Source organism: Solanum pennellii, chromosome 2 (assembly GCF_001406875.1).
Source record: "Solanum pennellii chromosome 2, SPENNV200".
In the NCBI taxonomy this organism is placed as follows: Eukaryota; Viridiplantae; Streptophyta; class Magnoliopsida; order Solanales; family Solanaceae; genus Solanum; species Solanum pennellii.
In genome coordinates, this window is record NC_028638.1 from 49,432,991 (window position 1) to 49,460,430 (window position 27,440).

Here is a 27,440-nt window from a genome sequence, read left to right on the forward strand (position 1 = left end):
TGGTTATCTTATATCTTGTTCAATGTTCACCTAATGAATATAATTTGTGTCTCAGAATTCTAGGTGCGTTGTTGAAAGTGTAGAGTTGGGTGAATCTGTTGTTGTACCTGAGATGACGGTAGACACTGCTCCATTAGTCTCTGTGAACGTGATGTCCAACGAGAGTATTAAGGAAGAAGAAAACAATGGCATGATCCATGCTCAATCTGCTGATGCTGTTGAAGAAGAAAACAATGGTCTGTCCCCTCAATCATCAAATGAACTTCTAAAGCAAAATGCTGCATCTGCTGAAAAAATTGGATTATCAGACTCCAATGAAACAGGAACAGTTTCTCCATCCAACCCCAACGAATTACTGGATGTGCCCCAAGTAACAGTTCCAAGAGAAACTGAGGATCAAGTTTATTTTGCTTGTCCTAAGGTACATTTGCTTTTTTTGTGTGTTTTATTTGGTAGCAGCTTTTTGATAGAATTTTAGTTGTACTTGAGAATAGTCTTGTTATACTGATATTCGGTTAATTTTGCAGCACTGCAATGCTGAGTGCAGTTTTTCTCAGTTGTTAAGAGATGAATTGTTGGAAAATGTGGAGGAGCTTAAGGTAGCAATTCTAAGTCTTAAAGAAGATATTGAGAAGACACTGGATAAGCTGGAATCTATTTCATATTGAGCAAGCTGATGATCAAGATGTTAATTTTCATGTTCTAGTCTTATTTTGCTGTTAATCTTATTGTTATCCTTCTGTTTACTTTTTTAGTAATGCATTGAGTTTCGTATGAATGGATACTTCTCTTTTTTCTGTCTTAATTTTAATTATGACCTTAAGATAACACAACTCTTCATCAGACAATCTGAAAAAAGGTCAACAATCTAAAATAGAATAGGGGAAGCATAATGACCCAATCGAAACTAAAGAACTACCTTCAGCAACATTTCTTAAACAATTATTCCATATAACAACTTCTTGTTGATCAAAGCTTAATCTCCCAAAAGTTTAAAAAGACCAATTAATTACTGCATGTGAAAAACACAGAAAAATTTGAATCTGAACAGTTTTTCGACAATCTAAAATAGAACAGGGGAAGCATAAGGACCCAATCGAAATTGAAGACACAACTATTAAAATTATTGGAACTAAGAATAATCCAACATCTATAACAAACCTAAATGGAAAAATAAGCTAGCATTCACATACCCTAATTAAATTGGGGACTTGGACTTTGACGAAAAGAAAGATGGCAACAAAACAAAGATACAAAATTGAAACATGAAAGAACCTTACCTGGAGAATGCTGATGCACAGATGGTGGAGCATAAATGAAGAAGATACAGATACAGAGAGAGTAGAGAAATGTGTACATTGGTAACATAGGAGGAAGACACGTAGGGAACTGAGAAGAGAGAATTGATGACAAGGGAAGAAGACACGTACTCTTAATAGAGAACTGAAAAGACACAAATACCCCTAAAAGCAATGAAACAGACATGTTGAAACATGCCTTTTCTAATATAAGAGAAATTAAGTCAATGTGATTTATCAATGCTCTTTCATTTGCAAATTAATTATTAACTTAATATTCATGTAACAGAGACAGGTTTCGAATGGTCAACTTGAACATTAATTCAAGTATAAAGTTACACATTTAACTTTGACAGTTAGGTCAAGATGATAAACAACTCATACAACACAAATCAATAAATCTAGAGTTGTCAATATAGGCTAATCTATTTCATCCGAGCTAATCCATACAAGCTTTGACATTTTATGGGTTAGGTCGGGTTAGTCCATTTTCGATGTGGGCCGAAAAAAATGGTCGACCCTACCCATAAGTACGTGGGCTACAGGTTTGTCGGGTCAGCATACTTTTTTAAAAATTATATTTTTCATAATTATTAAATTAAATCATAAATTATAATATTATCAAAAATATCGACAAAACAATATTATAATATGTTAATGTTACTACTTGTTAATCAAATTCACAAATAAAATTATCTTTATAATATTAATTAAGTTTTTTCAAGTAAAAGTACAAATATCTAAATAGAAATATTAATCTAATTGTTTTGAGTTTGGACTGTCTTTAATTTTAAATTTTAATATTATATTATAGTTTTTAATTAATTTTTATTGACCCACGGGCCGGCCCTACAAATATTTCTTAAGCCCCACAAATCAATAGGCCTATTCAAGTCGTGCTAAAAAATTCTTTTCTTAAATGGACTCCAAAAATTTTAGGCCAGCCCTATCAAAATTTTGAGTTAGGCCAGGCCGGCCCTAGCCCACATTGACGGCACTATTATAAAACACATTATAATTAATTAAATGTTATATTTTAAGGACCAAAGTTGATATTTGCAAATAAACAAGGGACCAAAAGTGTTATTATCCCAACTTAAAACAACCTCATCACTATTGTTATCCAAACTGTCTTAACTAACAACAATGTCCGCTTGGACATGTACACTCTCTGCTTCCCCTGTTTCTGTTCCTCTTCAACAACCTTCCAATTCATTTGCCCAAAATCCACCAAGAAAACTACTTTCAACTTCATCACCCACAACAAGTAAACTCATTGTCAAGAAATTTCAACAAGAACCCACCTCAGAAACACCCCCTGCAGCTTCATGGATCGATACTCTTCGGTCTCAAGTACGCTTAAACTCCTTCAAAGAAGCAATCTTTACATATATACAAATGACATCTGAAGGTGTAAGGCCTGATAATTTTGTTTTCCCTGCAGTCCTGAAAGCTGCTACTGGCCTTCAGGACTTGAATCTTGGAAAACAGATATATGGGGCTGTTGTTAAATTTGGGTATGATACAACATCAGTCACCGTGGCTAATTCTGTTATCCATTTACTTGGGAGGTGTGGTGGGAGCATTGATGATGTTTATAAATTGTTTGATAGAATTACTCAGAGAGATCAAGTTTCTTGGAATTCTCTGATAAATGCTCTTTGTAAATTTGAAAAGTGGGAGTTTGCATTGGAGGCTTTTAGGTTGATGGGGTTAGATGGATTTGAGGCTAGTTCGTTTACGTTGGTGAGCATTGCGCTTGCTTGTAGTAATTTGCCTAGGACTGATGGGTTGAGGCTTGGCAAGCAAGTACATGGGTATAGTTTGAGAATAGATGATAGGAGGACTTATACAAACAATGCTTTGATGTCTATGTATGCAAAACTAGGAAGGGTGGATGATTCAAAAGCTGTTTTTGAGTTGTTTGAAGATAGAGATATTGTTTCGTGGAATACTATTATAAGTTCTTTTTCACAGAATGACCAGTTTCGAGAGGCGTTGGATAGCTTTAGAGTCATGATTCAAGAAGAGATAAAACCTGACGGAGTCACGATTTCAAGTGTTGTTCCTGCTTGTTCTCATCTGACTTTGCTGGATGTAGGGAAGCAAATTCATTGTTACGTCTTGAAGAATGATGATTTGATTGGGAACTCATTTGTTGATAGTTCATTAGTTGACATGTATTGCAATTGTCAACAGGTTGAAAGTGGGCATCTAGTTTTTGACAGTGCCTTGAAAAGGAGCATTGGGATATGGAATGCTATGCTGGCTGGCTACACACAAAATGGATTCTTTACAGAGGCATTGATGTTATTTATAGAGATGATGGAATTCTCTGGGTTAAGTCCGAACCCGACCACTGTCGCAAGTGTTTTTCCGGCTTGTGTACATTGTGAAGCATTTACCCTTAAAGAAGTCATCCATGGGTATGTTATTAAATTGGGTTTTGCAGATGAAAAATATGTTCAAAATGCATTGATGGACTTGTATTCTAGGATGGGAAAGATAAATATATCAAAGTATATATTTGACAACATGGAGAGTAAAGATATAGTTTCATGGAATACTATGATAACCGGTTTTGTAGTTTGCGGATACCATGAAGTTGCACTTATTATGTTACATGAGATGCAAGCAACAAAAAGACACAATGACTCTAAGAATAATGTAGAATTTCGGTTAAAACCTAACTCAATAACCCTCATGACTGTCCTCCCTGGTTGTGCCTCGCTGGTTGCTCTAGCAAAGGGCAAAGAGATACATGCTTATGCTATTAGAAATGCATTGGAAATGGATATTGCCGTGGGAAGTGCATTGGTTGATATGTATGCAAAGTGTGGCTGCTTAGATATTGCTAGGAGAGTTTTTGATAGCATGACTACCAAAAATGTGATCACATGGAATGTTCTCATTATGGCTTATGGGATGCATGGGAAGGGAGAGGAAGCCTTACAACTTTTTAGAATGATGGTGCTTGAACGGAAAGTGAAGCCCAATAATGTCACATTTATTGCAATTTTTGCTGGATGCAGTCACTCAGGCATGGTTGATCAGGGTCGGGAGTTGTTCCGAGAAATGAAAAATGCTTATGATATTGAGCCAACTGCAGATCATTACGCCTGCATCGTTGATTTGCTTGGTCGATCAGGCCATCTAGAAGAAGCATATCAGCTTGTAAACGAGATGCCCTCTAAGTACAACAAAATTGGCGCCTGGAGTAGTTTACTTGGTGCCTGCAGGATACATCGCAACGTAGAACTTGGTGAAATTTCAGCAAGGAATCTCTTTGAGTTGGATCCACATGTAGCTAGTCACTACGTTTTACTCTCCAACATTTATTCCTCTGCTGGGATTTGGGAAAAAGCAAACATGGTTCGACGTAACATGAAAAGAGTTGGAGTAAGAAAAGAACCTGGATGCAGTTGGATTGAATTTCGAGATGAAGTTCACAAGTTCGTAGCTGGAGATGCATCACATCCACAAAGTAAACAGCTCTATGGCTATCTCGAGACTTTGTCAGAAAAGATGAAAAAGGAGGGTTATGTACCAGACACTTCCTGTGTTCTTCACAATGTTAACGAAGACGAAAAGGAAAATCTACTCTGTGGACACAGTGAAAAATTAGCTATAGCTTTTGGTATCCTCAATACACCTCCTGGAACCCCCATACGGATTGCAAAGAACCTTAGGGTATGCAATGACTGCCATGAGGCAACTAAATTTATCTCAAATATTGTGAATAGAGAGATCATTGTTAGGGATGTGAGGAGGTTCCATCACTTCAGAAATGGAGCCTGTTCATGTGGGGATTATTGGTGATATAGTATGTTTTGTAGATTTATACAAAGTTCTGTTTATAGATTCTTTTAATGTTTAAACATAGGTAAATGCACCAACCGTAACTTACATTTGTTGACTATATTATTGAGAAAAACATTTTGCGACTACAATAAATCTCTTATTTCCTGTCATTATTTTGAAGGTTTTTTTTTATTAATATAATTTTAGGTGACTTATTATTGATAAATAAGAAAATAGGTAGAAACTCATTATTTTGAAGGATATGAAGTGGAAAGAAATTTCTAGATTCCGAGTCTTGGACTCGCTTTGTTGATAATGAATCATAACCTCTCTATTTCATATTACTTGGCTCGTCTTGGCCTAGCACAAACCCTTAAGAAGGGAGCAGTAAGTATTCCAATGCTATATTTTCTACCAAGAATAGCATCTTACATAACTTTCAGTAGTTTTTAATATTCATTGTATTTACAAATCAATTTCTGATTTGATGAATTTCTTTCAAATTACCTTTTGATTGTTTTTTTAAAAAAAAATCATTTCTTTGACTGTTAATATCATCTAAACGAGAACTGATATGTTTGTAGTACGAACTGTTGTTAAGCAAATATTGAAAGCTCTCATTTAGATACTAAAGGATGTCACTATTCAGCAAATTGAAGCTTTTAACTGCCAATGAAAATGCCTTCACTCTCTTTACATCTTAGCAAGGCAGAAAAAAGGACAATTAAACAGACCATTTGGATGGCCAAGTTATTGCCTAATGCTATAACAAAGATTGTAAGAAGAGATTACAGAAATGGAATTTCTACCAACAAAATTGTCTTTGCCACTCAAGATATACAACTCTTCATACTTGGACAGTATCCAAGCCCGTGTGGAGGTAAATAAGCTTCGTATTCCACTATTCCTCCTATAAAAAAAAACAGCCTAAGGAGGGCCTTCATCAAAGAATGACTTCTATGGTACATTAATCTGCTAACAAGTGTGATGTTATGTTGCCTCAACGGCCTCTTCCACCTGTGGCTGGCGCTTAGGTCGACCACATCGCCTTACATCTTTACTTAGCAAAAGCTTCAAAGCTTTTTCCATGGTTATGTCTTTGGGCTTTAAGTTCTGTCACCAAGATCAGTATAGGCAATATTAATTTCCATTTACAATTTCTATCAGCAAATACCAAAATCTATCAGCTATCCCAGCACCAAGAACTTCACATGGTAAAAAGAAATAAACAGAAACTCATAACCATTAATCTACTTCAAAGCATTGATCTAGTTGAGATTTATACAGACCTTATTCACTTTTAAATTACTCGCAAAAAGAAAATTGACACTTCACGTAACATCTATTGTATTGTATCAATCATAAGCAATAACTAACATGTAAGAAAACATACTGACCAGCATTGACATTCATTGATATAGAGTTAACAGTAGTTGCAGAAACATTTGTAATTAGCAAGCAGCAACAGTAGCAGCTTCATCTCAATGTAACAGAATAAAAATATATAAAATTGAACCTTAAGATGAATATCCTTTCAGTAAAATTATTGATGAGAAATGACAAATTCGAAAAATCTAAAGAAAGATACTAGCAGAAAGCATTGCAAAATATGCTGTCTCTTCAGTTAGGCGCGTTTTGTTCTAACAAAAACAAATTAACCAAATATAATGTGGTATCAAGCAGTGGATATCGTGAGGTCATACAAATTACAATGATATAATAGTTCTTAAGGTCTTCAGTTTTGCGGAGGCAGGACGTGTGGAATATGAGAGGGCAGAGGCTCATCAGCCATTGGCATTAGGCTGATATATAGGAATATGAAGTCATACTAATAAATGCTTGAACGAGTCTTTACATTTGCAACTATTCCCAATAGACAATTATGAACAATTGATTGTGGTCCCTAAAAATATTAAGCACAAAGCACTGAGTGTGTGGCCTAGTGGGAGAACCATGAGATCTCAGGTTCAAATCTCGGTGAAGGCCAAAACACAAAGTGATTTCTTCCCATCATTCCCAGCAGTTTGTGTGGCTGCCCAGACACCACCGTCATTAAAAAATGATTAAGCACAAAGTATCTGATGTAAGAAACAAATGATACTGGAATTCTAGGCATTACAGAGACACTTTTACAAACTCTATTACTTCTCACTAGATTAAAGCACAAAGTCTAGAAGTCTTTTAACATGAATTGGGAGATAACACTAGAGTATTCATCCTTGATAGATGTTTTTTCCTGCTTCAGTCTCCTGCATCATTAATTTATACAACCACAAAGGCACAAACAGGATGCCAAACCACACACCAAGAGTAAAGCGACAATTTGAAAACTTTGGAAATTTGACAACCACAAACTTCACTTTTATCATCCATCAAGACTGCAGGAGCCTATGTCCTGCTGTCATTATGTCATAACTTTTTATCAGATCTTTATTGATTCCAAGATAATTTTCTCGTATAAATACCTTCTAATATTATTCAGCAGAAGCTAGCATATCAAGACAAAATATTTGGAAAAAATAAACAACAATTTTAGCACAGAGAGATTGCACCAAACCTTGGGTACTGGAGCAATTGTTCGCCTATGTCTGATTGTAAATCCGAACTTTGCAAGCTTTAAAACGACCGGCTGGCCATCATCGGGGTGGTTTCCCTGTAGACATGACCCATTCATCTTTTGTATGCATACTCATAACCAGTGATAGAGATATTTAAAACTGATGATAGAAATATTAAATACACAAAAGGAAGTACACATTGCAAACATACCAATGTTACAGGGTAACGAAGCAACTCCAGGGCATCTTCCAAGGTAACAGAATTGACATCCTTCACCTAGATCATGAAAAATGCATTTACATCACTTACGATCTACCAAGATAAACTTATCTCATTGAACTTTTCTTTGAGGAAGGCATTAAGTATAGTGATTTGTAAAGATTATACTCCAGGCGCAATTATATCAAATCAAAAAAAAGCAAAAGGTAATTCCGTTCAATGGGAAAGAGAAGGCTCCGCTCAGTGACTTTGGAGGAATTGCAGTATTTTTTTTATTATCATATATCATCATATCATATATCATATATCATATATCATATATCATATATCATATATTATTATAAGCATGAAGCTCAAAACTTAAAAGTTGAATTACTATTTTGCCCCTCTAATAAATTAAAACTTTTATAATTTTCATCATATATATAATCTTCTTATTCTCATTCCATAATCTTGACCTTTCAAATTTCTAACACAAATGTAAATAAAATAAAAATGAGTAATTATTCTTTATAGACAAGAAATTAAAGTAGATTCATGTATCTTTAAAATTAAATTTCATCTCTATCTTTTTTATATTTATTTTAACAAAGTAGATTCATGTATCTTTAAAACTAAAAATTTCATCTCTATCTTTTTTATATTTATTTTAACAATAATTCATGTGACTTTTCATGTTTCCAAAATTTTGTTCTATAAATTTAACTTTTTCAAGAAAAACTTTTATTTACCACTCCTACAATTCTTGTGTGTAGGAACTCTAAACATGTGAAATAATGTCACAATTTGAGGTGAAAGTTGTGAGATTCCCTTCTGCAGTCACGAGAATAGACAAGAATTCAATTACTGAAGCATCGGAGCTTGATGTGTTAGTTCTATACTTATTTGTAGTAAGAATTATAATAAGACTTTTTTGTCTCTTTATATAGTTGAATTCTTGTTTTATTAGCAAGTTGCTCTAAATTCATATTTGTATTTTGTATGCTCAAATGTTCAGTTTCACTATAGAGACAAAAATAAAATGAAATGCCTAATTATCTTGCTCATCTGTATCTTTTCTTTTCTTTTTTTGCTTCGTACTTATTAATTTTCATCTTTAAGAATGAATGTGATAAAATAAGATGTTTACTCTTTTCTTTTTTTTTATGGAAAAAAAAAGGTGAAACATATAATATTAGATTAATGGTGGATAAGTTATGTATGAAGAGAAAATTAAATTTTATATAAAAATAGTAGTTATTCATAAATATTCTGATTTTCAAAATATAAATAATAAGACTTTTTACATCATAGTTTTAAATATTTGTAGTTAACTAATTAGTTTAAAGTGTTTGTGGATAAAAATTTAATACAATACTTTAAACACATTCATTATAATTATCAGGAGATTCAAAAGGCAAAGTAGAAAAGTTGAAAGGTTTTGTTTTCCTTTCACTCAAAGTTAATCTTACACTATTTCTTCTAACATTATTCTACCAATAAAACGGAACTATCGAGAAATTTAATTTAGATAGTTGTTATTTTTCCTTTTTGCTTTGTAAACTTATTTTTGAATTATAAACGAAGTTTATTTTATTAATTTTTCATATTATTATTTCGATGCATTCACTAGGAGGTCAGAAAATTGGAGTGTCACAATTAGTAGTAAAACAAAGTAAGAAATCTCAATTAGACATATTTTATTATTTAGTAATATTATCTTTTAAGAAATAATATACCCATGGGTTACATGCGCAAAGCGCGTGCTCGAAAACTAGTTATTATTATAAGAGGGAACCAAAAAAGTTAAAAGTTAAATTACGGTTTTACCCTTATTATAAATTAAAATGTTATAAAAATATTTACTATTTAATTTAAATATTAAGTTATATTATTTTAATAAAAATGTTAATGACTTATGCACTTCTTTAGAATAATTCTTAATTAAAATATCTAATTTAATTTATTTTCTTGAAATTATTTACCCTTTAAATAGATACATGTGTATTTTTTGCTTTATAAAATGAGACAAATACAATCATAAAAATAGTGTAAAAGGCATGCAAAACAATTAATGCCTACAAGATATTCTAATTTCAAATTATTAATAATTACATTTTTGCATTTTAAATTTTAAATATTTGTAAATAATCATTCTTACATGTGCTTGTGAATAGAATATATAGTTTTTAGACAATTTTCATTAAAATTATCATGAGATCCAAATCCCAAAATCAAAAAAATGATACACCAAAATGCTTAAGAAGTTAGAAGATCTTTTATCCTTTGACCAAATATTGCTCCTATTAATTTTTTAACAAAAACACGTAAAATATATTTTAACTTTTAATTGTAAGAATACTGATATTGTCATTTTGGCTCTCCATTAAATTAAAATCTGATTTATTTAATTAAATATTAATATTTTATTTGTATAATTACATAATTTAAATACCAATCATTGCACTTAAAATCTTAGTTATTTTCTTCTAATAAGTTTTTTATTTATAAATTTGAATTACTTAATTGCATTCTACTTAAAGAGAAGGAGAATTTCATCTTTTACTAATTAATGTCAAACATTTTATCTTCTTGAAATGTATAACTACTAATTTAATTTCAACATTTTTATGAGAAAAAAAATACATTTTAAGAAAATTCATCATAAGATAGTGTGCCTACATGTTTGTTTTTGCTACTTTATTTTGTCTTTTAAAACAAATATAAAATTTCTATATCAAAATTATATAATAAAGGGAGGACATAAATACAAAAAAAAATTCTTCAAGTTAACTATACACTACAAACATTTTTTTAAAACTTAAATCGTTTATCATGTTATTCATCGTTATGAATGCCCATATACTAGCAATAATATAAACGCGGAAAACTGGTATTTATACATGGGAAAGAACTCACTACCATGTTCAAGAAAGTGCTTATCAAAATACCTGTGAAAGCGAAGCCCGCTTGGGAACGTATCCTTTCTTGTCTTCTCCAAGCTGAACATAGTATCCATATGGACCATTCTTCATAAGAATCTAAAGAGAAAGGGCATAAAGGTGTTTAACTCCGAGAACAAACAACTAACTAATAGGTAACAAACAACTATAAAATCAATCAACTGATATATAAAGGGTTTTGATGTGGAAACCTTCTCATTTGAAGAAGGATGGACACCCAGCAATTTTGGCGGTTCTACACTTCTTTTAGTGTCTTCAGAGGAGATATCTTCATCCTCTTCACCATATAATGTCTTGGCAATATACCTAATAATGGATGTCAAAACTACATCAGCCAATGACTTGAAACCAACGGCATCGAAAGAGGAGAAAAGTATATAACTATACTTCTTTTCATTGTTTTGCACTATCAAGATAATAACAGATCAGTTACACTGCAAAGAGGTTCATAAGTTCATGTGCTTACAACTTGCAAGGTGTGATAATTGAGGAGAAGATTTAATGCTGGAAAGAACGAACTTTAAGTTTAAGCTAAAGAATACACTCCAGATGCTTTAGAAGTAGCAACTCAAATTGCAAAAGATGTACAAGTAAGAACCAGACAAAAGAGAGACTGAGAGAGGGAATTATTTTTCCCCCATTGCTTTGCATGGGATAACAGTACAATCTTAAGGAAGTTCCCTGGCCAGTGCTCAGGGAGAAATCTTCATGAGAAAAGGTAATGGAAGGAAGACAACTGGTCAGGCCAACGACCTCTGAACCAGAGTTTCCAAGAAATGTTTGTACTTTCTTTACTGCAGGTGGCAACTGTAGCTGATCTATGGAACATTCAAGGGTGGGACCTAATTTTCAGAAGACCGCTTAATGATTGGGAAATCAAAATTTTGATAGAATTGTTAAAAGTTATTGGAACAATTCAAGGATCTTTCTACTGTTGAGCATAGTTTAAGGAGGAATGGTGAGAAACAAGGTAATTTACTGTCAAATCTTCTTGCAAAGAGCGCAATACTTCCAACTTACAAATTCACGAGTGGTCATGGAAGTTGATATGAAAGGTGAAAATACTTTAAAACTGGTCGCTAGCCAGAGGATCAGTGCTCACCCGGTAAAACCTTGGTAAGAGAGTTTATCCTTCTCTGTTCTAGATTTTCTTTTATCTGTGGAGAGGAGTATGGGAAGAAAGGAACAAAAAATGCTTTGAAGATAAATCAAGTCATTTCCAGAAGATAATGAACATGTGTAGAAGATCATGATTCAATTTTTCATGTTTCAGACCCCTTGTAGATGATAGAGGAGCTGTAAAGTTTGGTCTCTTTACAATCCTGTAATTAAGGATGATCATACCGTCTTTGTATAGCGATAGCATCCACGACGGCATACCTCCATTAAAGTTGATGTGTTTAATTAAAAAACAAGATGTTTACCGTGGAAGAGTAGCCCAAGAATCATAATAAGTGGACTAAGTGCTACATATATTTCATGGTCAAAGTTTGAGTTTAAGAGCCAAAAGATTCGGGCCACATGAAGGCCAAGAGGAGGGCCACATGGAGCCCAACTAAACCATAAAGAGAGCTGAAATTTCATGCCAAAAACTGTTGAAGTCATGTGGGTGTTTTGGTGGAAATTGTTCCTTCTTTCCTTTTTCTTGACAAATAATTTTAGGAAAACGTTTCCTAGTCTCATGCTATTAGGGATCAATTAAACTATATATAGAGGTGAATTTTGTTATTTTCAAGAGAAATAATTAATGATCAATATTATTTGAGAGGTATTCCTTCTTTACACATTTGTGTGTGATGACTATGGATTTATATCTTACAATCTTATAAGAACGATTCTTTTAAGAGATAAGATTAGTTCTTAACTTGATATCTTTGATTTCTATTAAAGAAGGTAATTAATCTTATACTAATTGTTGTCTCTAATTCCTTCGAAATAGGAATCTAAGTCACTTTTGATCTAAGTTCTCGAATTGATTCTTTAGTACCATAACTAATACTGATCCGCTAATTTGAATAAGATCAATTAGGGTTCTTAGCACTTTATTTTGAAATTTAGAAATTTTATTCTCGAATTTCACTTATCTTTCAATTCTTGTCTTTAATCTTTGTATTTGCGCTTCCGCATAATTTTCTTGTTTATTCGAGTAACCCGATTCTTATCATATAGTCTTACTATTTATATAAGATATGGTACCTGTTTAAAAAAAAAGAGAGAGAGAGAGAGAGAGAGATCCAAATCATGCTAACTTGTTACTCACTTGCATTTTGGGTGTTGGTCACAACCTATAAAGTAGCCTGCACCAAACCTGCTCACTTTGAAGATTAAAGTTCCCTGAAGACAGCTTGGGCATGTCCTACTTTCATTAGGAAGAGATGCAAACAGAAAATCACCAAAAGTTTTCTCCAACATCTTCTCCACCTGATGAATGTGCACATTACCAGTATGTTCACAATACTTGCTAAATCTAGTCCAGTAATCTCTCAAAAGGCCCTTCCATTCAGTCAAACCAGCAGAGACATTATCAAGTTCCGTCTCCATATCGGCAGTGAAGCTATAATCTGTTACTTCAGTAAAGTAATGAGAGAGAAATGCTGATACCATACGCCCACGAAATTCAGGATGCAGTGTTCTGCCTTTGGCAATGACATAATTCCTGTCCTTTAACACTTTTATTGTGGCTGCATAAGTAGAAGGTCTTCCAATGCCGAGCTCCTCTAGCTTTTTGACCAAAGACCCCTCAGAGTATCGTGGTGGAGGCTGAGTCTGGTGTTGCTCAAGTTTCACTTTACCCAAATACATTGGATCCCCAGCGGTTAAATTCCTAAGAGCCTCAAATACTTCAGAACGATCATCCCTCCCATTCTCATTATCTCTTGTTGAGTTAGTTTCTACATCCTCGTAGGCAGCTTGGTACCCGGGAAACTGTACTTTTGAGCTTGATGAACGGAAGATTATGGATTGGTCAGATTTCCCAATATCAACTTGTATCTGCTCTATGGTAGCAGGTTCCATCTGGCATGCCATGGTACGGGACCATATAAGTTTGTATAGCTTAAGTGCATCATCATCCAGCACCCCAACAAGCTTTGAGGGTAACCTTCGGATATCAGTGGGTCTAATAGCTTCATGGGCCTCTTGAGCATTCTTCACCTTCTTGAAGTATTTGCGACCATTCTTTGATGCAAAATTCTGTCCATATCTTTCACTGATATAGGATTGAATGTCCTTGGTAGCTTCATCTGAAATGTGCAAACCATCTGTTCTGATGTAAGTTATCAATCCTGTTGACTTGCCATCAGATAACTGGATTCCCTCATATAGCTTTTGTGCAAGTTTCATCGTATATGTTGATGAAAAGTCCAATTTGTTTGCGGCATCTTGCTGAAGTGTTGATGTTATATAAGGAGGAGAGGGGTTTCTCTGCTTTTTGGTTATCTTAGAGCTAAGAACTTCAAAGTTTGATGAATTTATCTTCTCTTCAATTTCCATTGCTTCAGTACGAGAGCTGACAGAGAACTGACTTAATTTCTTGGTATCAAAATGGGTCAAATGGGACGACAAAAAGTTATTGGCTAAATCTAGGTTTTTGTTCTTCTTAAATTCAACCAGGACTGTCCAATACTCCTGTGGTTTGAATCCATCAATTTCCATTTCTCTGTCACATATAAGTGATAGGGCAGCAGACTGAACCCGACCAGCAGATTGACAACCAGGTAATTTCCTCCACAGAAGTGGAGAAATGTTGAACCCAATCAGGTAATCAAGAGCACGCCTTGCAAGATAGGCATGCACTAAATTTGCATCAATCTCCCTTGGAGACTGGAGGGAAGCTTTGATGGATGATTCAGTAATTTCATTGAAAACAACCCTCGTTACATTAATATCATCACGCAGGGCATCCTGTTGCTGTAACATCTCTATAATGTGCCAAGAAATAGCCTCTCCTTCACGATCAGGATCTGATGCAAGAATAAGATTCTGGGCTCTGAGGATCAATGACAAACAGATAAGAAACTGACCATGACATCGCTTTAAACAGTTCAAGCTATAAAACAGCTATTTTATGGGGGGGGAAAAGAAGGGAATCTGGTGTGTCTTTCCATCCTCTGTATCACTGTCAATTTGTTAACTGAATATTATGAAATGCAAAAATGGTTTCCTTTTTCAATCATAATAATGATCATTGAATTGTAGAACAATTAAAAAAAGACTATAAATCACATAATCACTACTAATCCTCACCAACATGTTAGAACCATGTTAATATATAGTTAATCAGAAGTTGGAACAACAGATAACATACCCACTTAGCGCAACCTTTATGCTTTTGAGATGAGTCCAGGCAGCAGAAGGGACCTCCCATACCATGCTGAAGTCATCATCTGGTCGGACAGATCCAGACCTTGCAGCCAAGTCCCTGACATGACCATAACTGGGCAGGACTTCAAACATGTCACCGAGGTACCCTTGAATAACTCTCGCCTTTGTGACAGACTCGACCACCAGTACAGACTTTGCTGTTGGAGGATATAGTTTTGGCCATTTTTTTTGTCCGGGGGGCTTACTTTTGCTGCTCACATCTGAACTCTTGTCTGTGACTAATTTACTATCAGATGGTACTACAGTTGCCCCATTCAGTTCTGCAACAGAATTGCTCACCTTGGTGGGTTTCCTTTTCCTGGGAGAGGTTCTTTTCACTTGGGCCAAGTCAACCTTCATTGAGACATAATCAGCAGGCCCTACTGAGGAAGAATGAATGGGCGAACTAATCTGGAATACTGCAAGGTTAGTGCAGGTAATTATGCAGAAAAAAGAAATCAAATATGGTGATTCCAGAAATTGAAAAATTGCAAACCTCTGATACTGCTGGAGATTCCTCATCTTTAGCAGGGCTAGACTTCTTTGCTCTGCGAGTCTTAGAAGCTTTTGGCTGATCTACTGTAGCAGAAGAAACATTTTTATTCTTTTTGCTTCTTGACTGCTTCTTTGCTTTCTCGCTCCCCGTGGATGTTGGTTTCCCATTATTACCAAGAGGTATACCTGAAATGTCCAGGTTGACATCCTTCTCATCAGTTTTTACAGGGGTGTCCTTGGAAATGACCAGATCAACATTCTTACTGGCTGATACTTTAGAGTTTGGAGTGCCTTTTTCAGTCACCTTGTCCGACATAGCATTTCTTCTATGAACAGCCAATTCATTTGACCGCTCTGAGTGATTCTTTAAATTTTTAAAGAGTGTTTTATTTCCATCACTAAAAACTTTTGCTCCACCGGAGCCTTTATCTGCTATTGCTCTTGCATCACGGGAAAAATGCATTTTTCCATCTGTGTTATATGACCGTGAACCTATTCCTCCGAATGGCCTGAAACTGAAGATAATAGGCATTGGCGTACTCGGAAATCCCTCCTTCGATAGCTGAAGGACACTAAATGCAGAAGAAGATCCTGGCTCATTTGTATAGTAGCTTCTGAGAGGATGAATTTTCTGTTGAGACACGACTCTTAAATTCCTTGGTTGCCTGGCTCTAATCCCACAACATGTCCTGGCTTTACGGGACATTTTCTCAAAGCTATCAACACTTGCGAATGTTGAACATTGCAAGCAATTTGCCTGATAATTATGTAGTGTCCTGTTCTGCAACTTAACCAAAAAAAAAATTGGTACAGTCAATGAGGTGGATATTGCCACAAGGAATTCACACAAGGTTTAAAAAAACAAGGAGGGGGAGGGGTCACTTCCAGACAAGTTCTCTATCATCTTTTCATGAATCACAATTGTAAAGACCGAGACAAAACATTCTTCGGATTTGCCTAGTAACTATCAAAATGTGTATAAATCTTAAAGAAAACATAGAGCTTCACAAAGTAGAGAAAAAAAAAAGAGTAAAAATATAAGGTCTAAAGATCCCTCAAGGTGTGCTACAAAATCTTTAAAATTTAGCATTAGTTAGGGCACAAAGATAACAGAAAGAGCTCTCTCAAGTTGTTGTTTTTTAACTGATAATGTTGTATTCCTCTGCATTTAGGACATGCTGGAGACCTCCAAAAAGAGCTCTCTCAAGTTTGGTTCACAATAGTGAGTGATCCTAACCAAAATAGCATAAGCTTAATCCATAAGCATTAAATAAACCAACTTTTTCTCTTCAACTCTAACAGGACATGGATAATAAGAATAATACAAATGGATTATGTCTGTTACTTATCTCTAACTCAACTGGAACTTATACAAATAAAAGCTTTAGACTTTGAAGTTAAATAAATTATGCATCTCAAAACAGTCAAACTATTCCCTATTGCTTTCACCTTTGCCATTTTTGTTTAAGGGATTCAAATCAAGGAATTCACATACCCCATTTATGTTTCAGGGTTCAATTCAAGGAACGCGAAATAAAATAGGACGACTGATATAACTACCCTATGCAATCCCTTGTACAGACAATAGCACAAAAGAAAAGAGAAAAACTGTAAATTTACTTTCTTCTCTTTTCCTTCTCACTTCTACCTTCCAACAAACCAAGAGAAACTAAAAGTCTCTAGTTTTTACAAGGAAAAAACGAATCATAAATTAAATTCTGATACCAAAGAACTAAAAACTAGTCATAAATTGAATCCTGATACCAAAGAACTAAAATCTCTAAGCACTCTACCTTTCTTATACACTTATATACCTTGATTACAATTTCAATTACATGATTTAAATGAGAGTTCCCCAAAAGGGGAACTCCATAGTAATAAATCAATATTACAAGTGTATGAAAATCTTCACAGAACAACAGAATCAAATACTTAACACCATCAGTAACAACAAGAACAAAAATGAGAAAAGTGAACATATTGTTGGATTCTACCACTGATAGACTAAGCTTTCAACATTATCAATTTACTGTCAGTTCAAATGAGAACAATCAAATGAACAAAGAAAAGAAATTTCTTACCATGATAGAGCGGCAGCTAGTGGAAGCGGTAGTCAATAGCTGCTGAACCAATGCCATTCAAAACCCAAGAAGCTATAACTGGAGACAAGATAATGGAAAGAGCAAAACCATGAATTTGGAACTCAAATAACAATTTAAAACATCATAAATAGCATTCTTGATTGCTGATTATTGAACTTTAGAACTAATTTCAAGAAAAAGATTAAAAACAACATAAATGAGAGACCCTTATGGGGGTGGGGTGGGGTGGGGGGTAGGGAAGAAGGAGGCAGTTTGTGAAGTGTGAAGGGGTTTTTGGTTAAGAAACAAGAAAAGATGATGAGAGGGTTTAGCAGTAGGTTGTACTAATGAGGACGACGATTTTTTTAAATATGTTTTTTTTTTCCCCTTATTTTTGTAAGCTTATTAGAATTAATTAAAATCTAATAATTTCAATAAAATTGATTTATCATTTTACTTTTTATTCAACCTGCCAACTACAAAAAGTTTATATTTTTAAAGAAAATTGTATTTGAATGGAAAAGAAAAGGATAATCATATAATTTGTGATATAAATAACTTGATTATAATAATACTCAATTCATTTGATATCATGTTAAAGTTATTTAGTTTTTATTATTAATAATGTTTGACCATAAATAATATTTAAATCCCTTCCTATGTGAATATATATTTTTTATTTACTTCTAATAAATATTTACAATCTTTAATAATGGTCCTAAAACGATGAATAGTTCATCCATTTCTTATTTTTTGGATTAGTTCAATTACTTAATTTGTTTTACTTTTGAGTTTTTTTTTTTTAAAATAATTTAAGACTTTGTTTGATGTTTCCACATTTTATAATGAGACTGCATATAGGCTTCATCTTAATTACATCTGTCTTTTTAAATTTTTTTTATTAGACTCCTTTTAGCTTTTATCACTCTTACCATTTACTATATTTTCATTTTATACTCTATTTGAGTCTTGATTTCATAATATATTTTTTTCGAGAAAACAAAAAATAACTCTCACCTTCTAAATTCAAAAGGGCACATCTCTATACCTCATTTTAATAATGTTATGTAAATTAATTTACTGAAATGCAAATGAAAAACATAGTCAGTGAGGATATATCGAATCTCGGCTTATTTAGGATTGAAGCATAGTTACTGTTTGGTAAATAATATCGCTTACAAAACAATTATTTTGCATGAAAATAAAGTAGAATAGAGTGGAATTGGTTAAAGAGAATTCATATATTTCATTCATGCAAAAGAGCCCTTCTACTTGTTATCAAACATATCCACCAAAGTTATCCTTCATTTTCATCATGATTTCTATAGAGAACTTCTCATTTTTCTTCACTTCATATCTTTCCAAAACTAATGGTATAAGTCATTTTCCACCTATACACCATTACTAGCTACTTCCTACACCCACCCCCAACAAAAGCCCTCAAAATGTTGCAAAAGCTATTGTGATAGATAAAGCTTTCTGGATAGCTGCAATGGAACCATATTCTTGACGCCCGTCTGCTATGGCTACATGATTTCTGGTAAAGATTGCTTCAACTCCTGCTGTTATTCATGTTTAGAACAGAATCCTGTCTTGGTAAATGTCCAAGGCCTGTATAACCTTCTCTATCAGTAATTTCCGATGTAATCTATACCTGCCAAACGAAAGCATTATGTAAATAAGATCTGCATTCACATTGAAGCAAAGATAAGATGATCTCTGCATGCAATGACGAATAATACTTCATACATTACGTACTTTATTGCTGCTTCGAATGTTCTCCTGCATTCAGGCATCGAATCTGTTCACAGAAACCAGGAAAACGAATACATTGTTGGACAGCATTATGACGTGAATAATGAAATATGTTACGAAGTCAACCGATGAAATCAACAAAAAGTGGTAAACAGTGTCAGCCCATGTGTAGCATGACGCCTACAAGCTTTGTAATTCGTGGCAAAAGCCAAAACTTATGATGTTAGTCAGTACTAGGATTGATGGATTCTGAATTCAATATACATGAATCCACATTGTTTTTTAGCATGAAATACAGGTGACAACCATAGCGCATAGAAGATGGAGTTATATTTCTTCTTCAACATGCATCATTAGATAAAAGTATACAATCCAGGCTTACCTAGGATTTTCTGGTCTTCGTCAGAAGTTGTGGGAAATTCTGCAAGCATCTGGTGGCATTCTTCTTGCAGCTCTTTCACTGCTTTCCTCTCTAGACTTGGAATTGGAGGGAGATCTCCATCTGACCAAGTGGGCAACGTTCTTGCGGCTGCTATTATTGCTCCATCGACGAATCTGTCTCCATCATTTGATAGCTTACCTGCTTCAAGTTTTAAACAAGGATTCTAAACATTAATTGCAAACCTAGATCAGTGAAGGAGCTCTAGTATATCAAAAACATTCTTTAAGACCCATACTGTTGTGGTAATATTCTCCAGGGAGGCCAGATATGTTAAAGACCGATAAAAAGGTGTCTAGATGAATTTTGGCATCTCCGGTGAAATGAATGACATCCCATGGATTCTACAATATCGAGGATATATTATAGTAAGTGTCAATAGAAAAAGAAGAAAAAATAGAAAAGAGAGAGACATCTCATACTCAAAGCAAAAGTTCAACGAAATCAACAATCATATATTTAAATTCATTTCCATGTCATAGAGATAGATGGCCCTGACAACTAATCAAATCATAAGCTTCATTAGAATAATTTGTAAACAAAGAATATATGTTGCACCGTCTTTCTCTTTCTTCCTCTGATTCAGTACAAATATCAAAATTCTTTGTACTATATGGAGCATCATTGAACAATTAATTAAACTCAAGCCCCACTCAAAATTCTATGATTAAATGCCCAAATTAATCTATTCTCAATAACCCAAGACAAGGACAATAACTGGAAGAATTTTTTCCTCACTCTAACCCTTTTCCCTTTCACTTTTAGGTTTATCTCATCTTCAAAATTCATCTACACTTGTCAGGCACAGCGATTTCTTGCCAGTCTTTTAAATATGACTACAGCAATGAATGTTACTACACAAAATAAGTAGTACTAGGACCTTCGAGTTGGAATTTCATACTTTTCAGCAGAAAAAGTAGCGACACAACTTCTGTTTTCTGGGAAGAGTACAGAATAACTGCATTACCACAGGCGATGAGAAACCATATCTCTGCATAAATAAGTCATTCTTCTGTCCAGCCATGTAATTAACAGTCATCTGCAAGAATTCATAAAGGTCATGTTAAGCCATATTATCAAGATTATACAATAGCAACAAAGACAAGCAGGGCCACATATAGTTGGATCAGCCACAGACCCAAGATTTGAAGACGACAGAAGCACCACCAAGGGCAGATGCACATTAGTTAAAGTATGTCACGCAATACTGCATGCTATTTCTTCTTTCATTTTAAACTCTACTTTTCATTTAGCTTATTTTTTCCTTGTAGTGGAAGGCAAGACCTTGCACGCTGAGGAGTAGGGGACAAAGTCAATGGCATCAAACGAGGTCATCCTTAATTATGCAAGATTTTGATGTTGAAAATGTCTTTTTGGGCCTAGAATAAGCAAGACTCTGATGTAAGAAATGCATTCTTAAAACTACGATAGCCCTAGATATCATATACGACCTATGTTCAACAAGAAAATGGAGTACAATTTTTTCTGCACACTGAATGTAAGACATGCCTTCCGGGCAGAAATTAACATACGAGTCATGTATCTTCTCCTACTAAGCAACATGCCATCTTCTCCAGATGAATTATCCAAAATAAGCCGACTCACTGACAAAGCTAGTTATATTCCCTATGTGATAAGATGTTCCGACTAATGCGCACACATCACAGTTCAAATGAAGCCTCCAGTAGATCTAGAAAGCTAAAAGGATTTACCTCATCTCCTTTTCTAATTCTTTGTCCTGCATTTATCATCACCTCCAGCATGCGGTCCTTGAAGCGCCAATGGAAAAAGCAATTTGGCTGAAAAGAATGATTCATCATGTCTGGAGAATGAGATGAGTTACATGTTAGGACTTCCTCACAAACAAAGTTTGGTTAAAAATGCTACAGATAATTGCAAGCAAGTCTGCCTTGAAATTATGAAGAATCCCTATCTAATAAGTCTTTAAGTTTTTTTTTTTAAACACAGGTCACAATAATACGCTTGGTAAGGCATAGTATTAGTTCTTGTTGTTGTGTTCTGTAATACTAGTTCAAATGCTTTCAGGTTTTCTGAACTTCTCTACAAAGTTGACTGGCATTAATAGAGCTAACATAGACTTTAATACATCGATTACTTTTGTGGAAGTTTCAAAATATGTGAATTACAAAAGAAATCATAATGCGCACAACTACATCGCCAGTCAACATCAAACTTTAGGACTAGAAAGACACAGATGCAATGAGAATAACAGTTATTGAGGCCTTCACTAGCAATTAATGGAAAAAGAAGAAAAATAGCAAAACCATTAACAGATAATTCTCATCATGTCAAGTCAAAGGAACTGTTAATATATATTCAAAGTCACCAATTTTTCTCTCATAATTACCATTGTCTTCCGGTTATCAGCATCCTTCAGTATTTTGCAATGCTCCTCGTTTTCAAGAAATTATCCAGAAAAGTTCCAAATTTTTTCTTCTTTTTTGAAGGAGAAGGAGAAGGAAAAGAAATTCCAACTTTTTACATTTCCATTTTGTATTTTCATGAAACTTGTTCGGCCAAACAATAAAACCTTCCTTATCTCAAGAAATAAGAAGTCATTGCACCTCCATCTTGATATTAAGCTATTCTCTAAAGCAAAATGATGAATTTGAACCAAGGAAACAAATGGAAGATAGAAATGCAGAGAGAAGTGTTTAATTTTGAGAATGTTTAATTTTGCCAGGACTAGTATTTGAGAATGTTTAATTTTGCCTCTTCTAATATGAGACACATAGATACAAACACAATGCTGAAACCAAGGGAGGGATGGGCGAAAATCTGATGTTTTGGGTAGAGAGAAATTCAAAAGCTGATATAATATTTTATTTTTGAGGGGATATGTTTTCTTTGATAGAACAATTTTGTGGGAACTCTGGAAAACAGATTTTACTCTTCTGTAAGGTACTCCTTCTGTCCCATAAAATATGACCTGGTTAGTTTTACAATGGTAGACTACTTGATAAACTCTGTCTAACATCAGATATGAATAATTACAATTCTTAGAATAAACAGTATATATTAGACTAAAGAAAACCCTCTATGAACCATATATTTCTTAACAAAATGTGATGAAAGTAGTATTAAATATCATTAGGGTGGACAAATATTTTCCACCTGTAATAGTAACTGCGTCGAGTTTCATAATGCAGACTGCAGAGGGAGAACGCACAGCTATTTTTAAAAAATGGAAAAAATTGAATACACAATATTCTCATTGGCATGGTTTCAGTAAACTGAACACTGAACATATTTTTCACTGACTAACTTGTTACTGCAGTCATGGATCTGCTCTTTTTTATCCACTTAACATCTCAAAGTACACATGAGCATCACTTCAAGACCAATCTAACCAATAATTAAATAAAGGATGCCATTCAGACTAACTTAAAATATCTCAGCCAAGTTCAATCTGTTAAAAATAGGGTGCTGCATTGTGTGGATAAACTAATTAAAGTCCCCGATTTCACCATTGAAATTTTGGACAGAAATACAATAAAGAAGCTCACCAGCATAAGGTACCAACATATTTGCATCTTGAACCAGTGAACCAATTCTTGTTTGCATGTTGATGCATCGAGATTGTGCTATACTCATTGCCCAAATAAATCTCTCAGGATCCTGAGCAAGACGCTTAATTTTGAGAGGAACTGCAGAATGCTAAACAAATAAAGAAAGTCAAAGGCCAATGTTAGTGAGCAGGAATTTAGGGGAAAGAGATTGAACAAGATTGTCTGTACCCAGTTTTTCTCCCAAAACTCAAGTGCTCGATTTTGCTGTTCTCTCATGGTAGAAGCAAGCTTCTCGTCTTGCAACTCCAAAAGATCCTCCTACATCACAGAAAGCATTAAGAAGAGCAACAGGAACACAAAACAAGTATTTATTTATAACTCTAGCACTGAAATTCTAGAAATTAATCCACCATGAATATGCCAAATGCAGCCATTCCATTTTTCAGTTTGCAACTAAGCTTTCTGATCAAGACCAGCCCAGCTGACTAACGAAAATGCAAAGCACAGAAATGAAGAAGCTTCAACCACATATTAATTTTCAGATTGAAACCAAAATGGTAACTCCAAAATAGACTTTAGGTACAGAAGAGAGCTTCAACAGTCATGGAAAAAAACAAGATTCAGTCGAAGAAACTTTTGTTATAAATTAGAACCCACTAATAGCAAAGGTCACATAACAGTGTGAATATCACAAAAGCTTTTCTAATTCACATTTCGAGTTACTCAAACTTGAACCTCTGCAGAACACCATAACAAAGTGAAGAATAATTTTGTGAATGCATAGCTTTTTTTATAGAATCTTCCACAAAATATTACATTAATTGAATGCACTGAAATTTGGATGATACTCATATCCAGACCTCGGTAGCTAGAAGAAAGCTAGTGCATTCATCAGCACTAGGCAAGAAGTCTCCGTAGAGCTGCCAAAAGTTGTCCTTGCAATCAAAAGCATATAAAAGAAGGCACGCCAACCTCAAGTCCGAATCTGTCTGCCATAAGAAGGTAATCAATATTACAAAAAGTCACAAGAAATCTTAGAAAACCAAACAGAAAATGAAAAAATTTAGAGCATAAAAACAAATCCTCTCATGTGTACCATTAGGGAAAAGGTAAGACATCTAATTTTTATTTTTTATCCAATCAAAGAAAATGTGGATAAATATTCTCCCATGTGTTACATTAGAAAATATTTAGTAGGAAAATTAAAATATTTAAAAGGAAAATGCATCCTTTTACCTCAGGATTGGTTGAATTGATAATGTCGAATACTGGATGTCCTACAGGTATAATATCTGGAAAAAACATCCAAGGAAGCTTTTTGCTTATGGTTAACATAAGTTCTAAAGGAATTTCCATTATTACCTGCATTACAAACAAAACCTCATGGTTCACTGAATTTTAGTGATAACGAAAAGGGTGAAGATAATCAGTGCGAAAAGAGCAATCAAACAGTCAAGCTAATGCCAAATGAATTAGACAGTCAAAACTATGTAGGACATGATATACACCACAGCAGGAGAAGAATTAGTAGTGCCTAGCCACTGCACATATAACTTATCAAGGTTAAAAAGCAAATGAGGGAAATCAACTAAAGATACTCATCCCAGAAAGAAGGAAGGTAGTTTAAAGGTATTACAATTCTCCCATGTCCTTTTTTCCTACCCCCACCAATTTCATGGTGGAATTGATGGGACGAAGTCCAGCTTTTGGTAAGTAAAACATTGATGGAGCACTAAATTTGACACTGCTTTGATGGTAATTGATATAGTTAAACATTTCATCAGGAGGAGGAAAACATTGTACATACAAACATGTTGTAAGGTAGTGCTCACCCTAGCTCGACGGAGAGGTTCCACGTCTTTGGAAGCAAACACTCCATACCCATCTGGTCCCTCCCTGAATTCAATCCCGTAGGCTCGAAAACTTCTAACATAACCTATTTTGTAGAAATCAGGATCTGCCAGTTCCAACTGTTCACATGAAAATGTTATACCACCATCATCAACAATTAGAACAGGAGAAAATAAGGATAATTTGAAATAATCAAATAGGAAAATATATGTTCATCAGCTTCTCAAAGGATGTAAGACCGAGAAAGTAGAGGGATTCCAACCATTAGTTTGACTATGTAACAACAGAAATGGGATATCTATGCATGAGAATGTGAGAACGAACATGAGCATCTAACTGAAAATCTTAAGGTAATTGGGGAGTAGCTCAAAATCTTCATAACCTTTGGATGCCCCTAAACACCAGATGTTAGGCGTTCTATATATCCGAAACCAATACAGACTCACACGTGTGAGAACGGACTTACTAATTGGTAAGAAATTCCGACATATTAAAGAAAAATTTATGCAGTGAGGGAGTAGAAGAGAATGCTTTAGGTATATGATTCCCCTATACCTGATGTAGAACATTTTGTATTTCTAACACAGTAATCACCAAAAACTTATATGGGACCTGACCTAGAACCAAGTAATTTGTGAAGAAAATCTGAATGAGGAACAAAACCAATTCATAAGTACAATTCCATCGATCTTCAAAGTGTAACTCCTATCTTTTCCAAACATCAACTGCCTGGTTGTCACTTCCTTCAATTTATTAAGAGACTAGTGCTTATTGTTGTCCATTGTTTGTTTGGCATTCTATTAAAGTAAAAGAAACCATGACTGAAGAGTAAAAGGTATGCAGTGCCAAAACTCTAACTACAAAAAAGAGTACATAAAAGTGTTGCATATTGCATAAGTGACCGCTTAAACAGTGAGCTTACCAAAAGAAAACAGCACTTATCACACAGAAAGTAACAAGATGTGATTAAACTAAACTTGAACTTCAAGAACATGAAACAGAAGGGGCAAGTAGAAAATACCTGAGAAGCGGGAGTATCTTGGGGTTGAGAAGGGGGTGTAAAAAGAGGAAATGCAGAAGGAGACGGAGAAGAATCATAGGCCTCCAAAGTGGAAGAAGTAACAGCACCATTAGCACTTGAAGAAACTCTCAAAGGTCTGTTTCTCTTGTTACTATTACATACCAAAATAGGTTGTTTCTGCAATGATGCAACACATCCATGCTGCAGACCTCTCCATAGCTGGTTCAATTATTAAAAAATCAAACACCCATAAAATCAAAAAGCAAAAAGATTCATTCTTGAATGATTTGGTTTTGTGGGGGCGAAGGCCTAACCTGATGGTGAAGCTCTGGCTGGTGGAAGAAGTTCGTCGGTTGCTGAATTAGAATGGTGGATGAAACCATTCTTGAGAGTGAGCTAAAAATTTAGTGGAATTTCAGTAAAGAAGATTCATACATCGATGGAATTTGGGTTCTTGAAACGTTATCCACTCTACTGTCAGTGAGAGAGTGCACAGGGGTTTTTCCTGGGTTTAAATTTTTTGATTTTTTTCCCTATTTTATTCCACAATTCTGCTAAATTTTTTTATTTTTTTTTATATACTAGTTTCTGAGCACGTGCTTCGCACGTATGTTTCATGTGAATTTTTATATATACGTTAGAATGACTAAAATATTATGGAAATATATATGTAAATTGTAATGAATAACAAAATGTAGCAATTACAACATAAGAATAAAGACTTACGGCAATGAAACATTCATAGAAAACTAAATTAAGAAATCTAACAGAGAGAAAAAAAGACAAAAAGAAACAGAATATTTAAGAAAAAATACAATATAGACGTTATTCTTATAAGATTGATGTATATATAGATGAAAAAATAAGTACAAAATTAGTACATAACTCTTTGAGTTCTTATTGACTCCTTTCATATCCTATCAAAATTTAAGAGTCTTCATCATCTACTTTTACTATAGAATAAAAATAATAGCCTAATAATCTCGGTAGGGATTTCATGAGATAAAGAAGTTGAATTTATATAAATAGAATTGAAGGAATATCAAATGATATCTTAAAGCTTTAGTTTAAATATTTGGAGGTTATG

At 34.3% G+C, this 27,440-nt stretch overlaps 3 protein-coding genes and 1 long non-coding RNA gene across 7 annotated transcripts; 2 read left to right on the forward strand and 2 right to left on the reverse strand.

Moving 5' to 3' along the window:
• Window positions 1–293: 293 nt before the first annotated feature.
• On the forward strand, window positions 294–778 carry LOC114076089. The gene is made up of 2 exons (XR_003576702.1): window positions 294–421; window positions 528–778. It is a non-coding gene; the product is annotated as an uncharacterized LOC114076089 (long non-coding RNA).
• A 1,636-nt stretch (window positions 779–2,414) lies between these two features.
• LOC107008626 (pentatricopeptide repeat-containing protein At3g57430, chloroplastic) lies at window positions 2,415–5,252 on the forward strand. Its single transcript, XM_015207738.2, has one exon. The coding sequence runs from the start codon at window positions 2,445–2,447 to the stop codon at window positions 5,115–5,117; it is 2,673 nt and encodes an 890-aa protein (XP_015063224.1). The 5' UTR covers window positions 2,415–2,444; the 3' UTR covers window positions 5,118–5,252.
• Window positions 5,253–5,719: 467 nt separating this feature from the next.
• Window positions 5,720–18,086, reverse strand: LOC107011474 (DNA topoisomerase 1). Of its 3 annotated transcripts, none has more exons than XM_015210992.2 (9): window positions 17,758–18,085; window positions 15,678–16,457; window positions 15,126–15,592; window positions 13,080–14,807; window positions 11,011–11,125; window positions 10,808–10,897; window positions 7,869–7,934; window positions 7,657–7,752; window positions 5,720–6,212 (listed from the first exon to the last, which is right to left on the reverse strand). In XM_015210992.2, the coding sequence occupies exons 1-9, from the start codon at window positions 17,812–17,814 to the stop codon at window positions 6,090–6,092; spliced, it is 3,522 nt and encodes a 1,173-aa protein (XP_015066478.1). In that variant the 5' UTR covers window positions 17,815–18,085; the 3' UTR covers window positions 5,720–6,089. The 3 variants fall into 3 exon arrangements, with proteins under 3 accessions (XP_015066478.1, XP_015066477.1, XP_027770476.1); XM_015210991.2 differs by having other exon boundaries at window positions 15,678–16,463; window positions 17,758–18,084; XM_027914675.1 differs by lacking the exon at window positions 5,720–6,212 and adding an exon at window positions 6,971–7,131 and having other exon boundaries at window positions 15,678–16,463; window positions 17,758–18,086.
• Window positions 18,087–18,959: 873 nt separating this feature from the next.
• Window positions 18,960–26,883, reverse strand: LOC107011589 (protein PLASTID TRANSCRIPTIONALLY ACTIVE 14). 2 transcript variants are annotated; one of them, XM_015211148.2, is made up of 13 exons: window positions 26,668–26,883; window positions 26,354–26,572; window positions 25,314–25,451; window positions 24,718–24,843; window positions 24,342–24,470; window positions 23,710–23,799; window positions 23,479–23,629; window positions 21,664–21,773; window positions 20,919–20,990; window positions 20,190–20,295; window positions 19,895–20,095; window positions 19,516–19,558; window positions 18,960–19,411 (listed from the first exon to the last, which is right to left on the reverse strand). In XM_015211148.2, the coding sequence occupies exons 1-13, from the start codon at window positions 26,734–26,736 to the stop codon at window positions 19,333–19,335; spliced, it is 1,533 nt and encodes a 510-aa protein (XP_015066634.1). In that variant the 5' UTR covers window positions 26,737–26,883; the 3' UTR covers window positions 18,960–19,332. The 2 variants fall into 2 exon arrangements, with proteins under 2 accessions (XP_015066634.1, XP_015066635.1); XM_015211149.2 differs by having other exon boundaries at window positions 18,975–19,411; window positions 19,895–20,092.
• Between the last annotated feature and the right edge of the window lie 557 nt (window positions 26,884–27,440).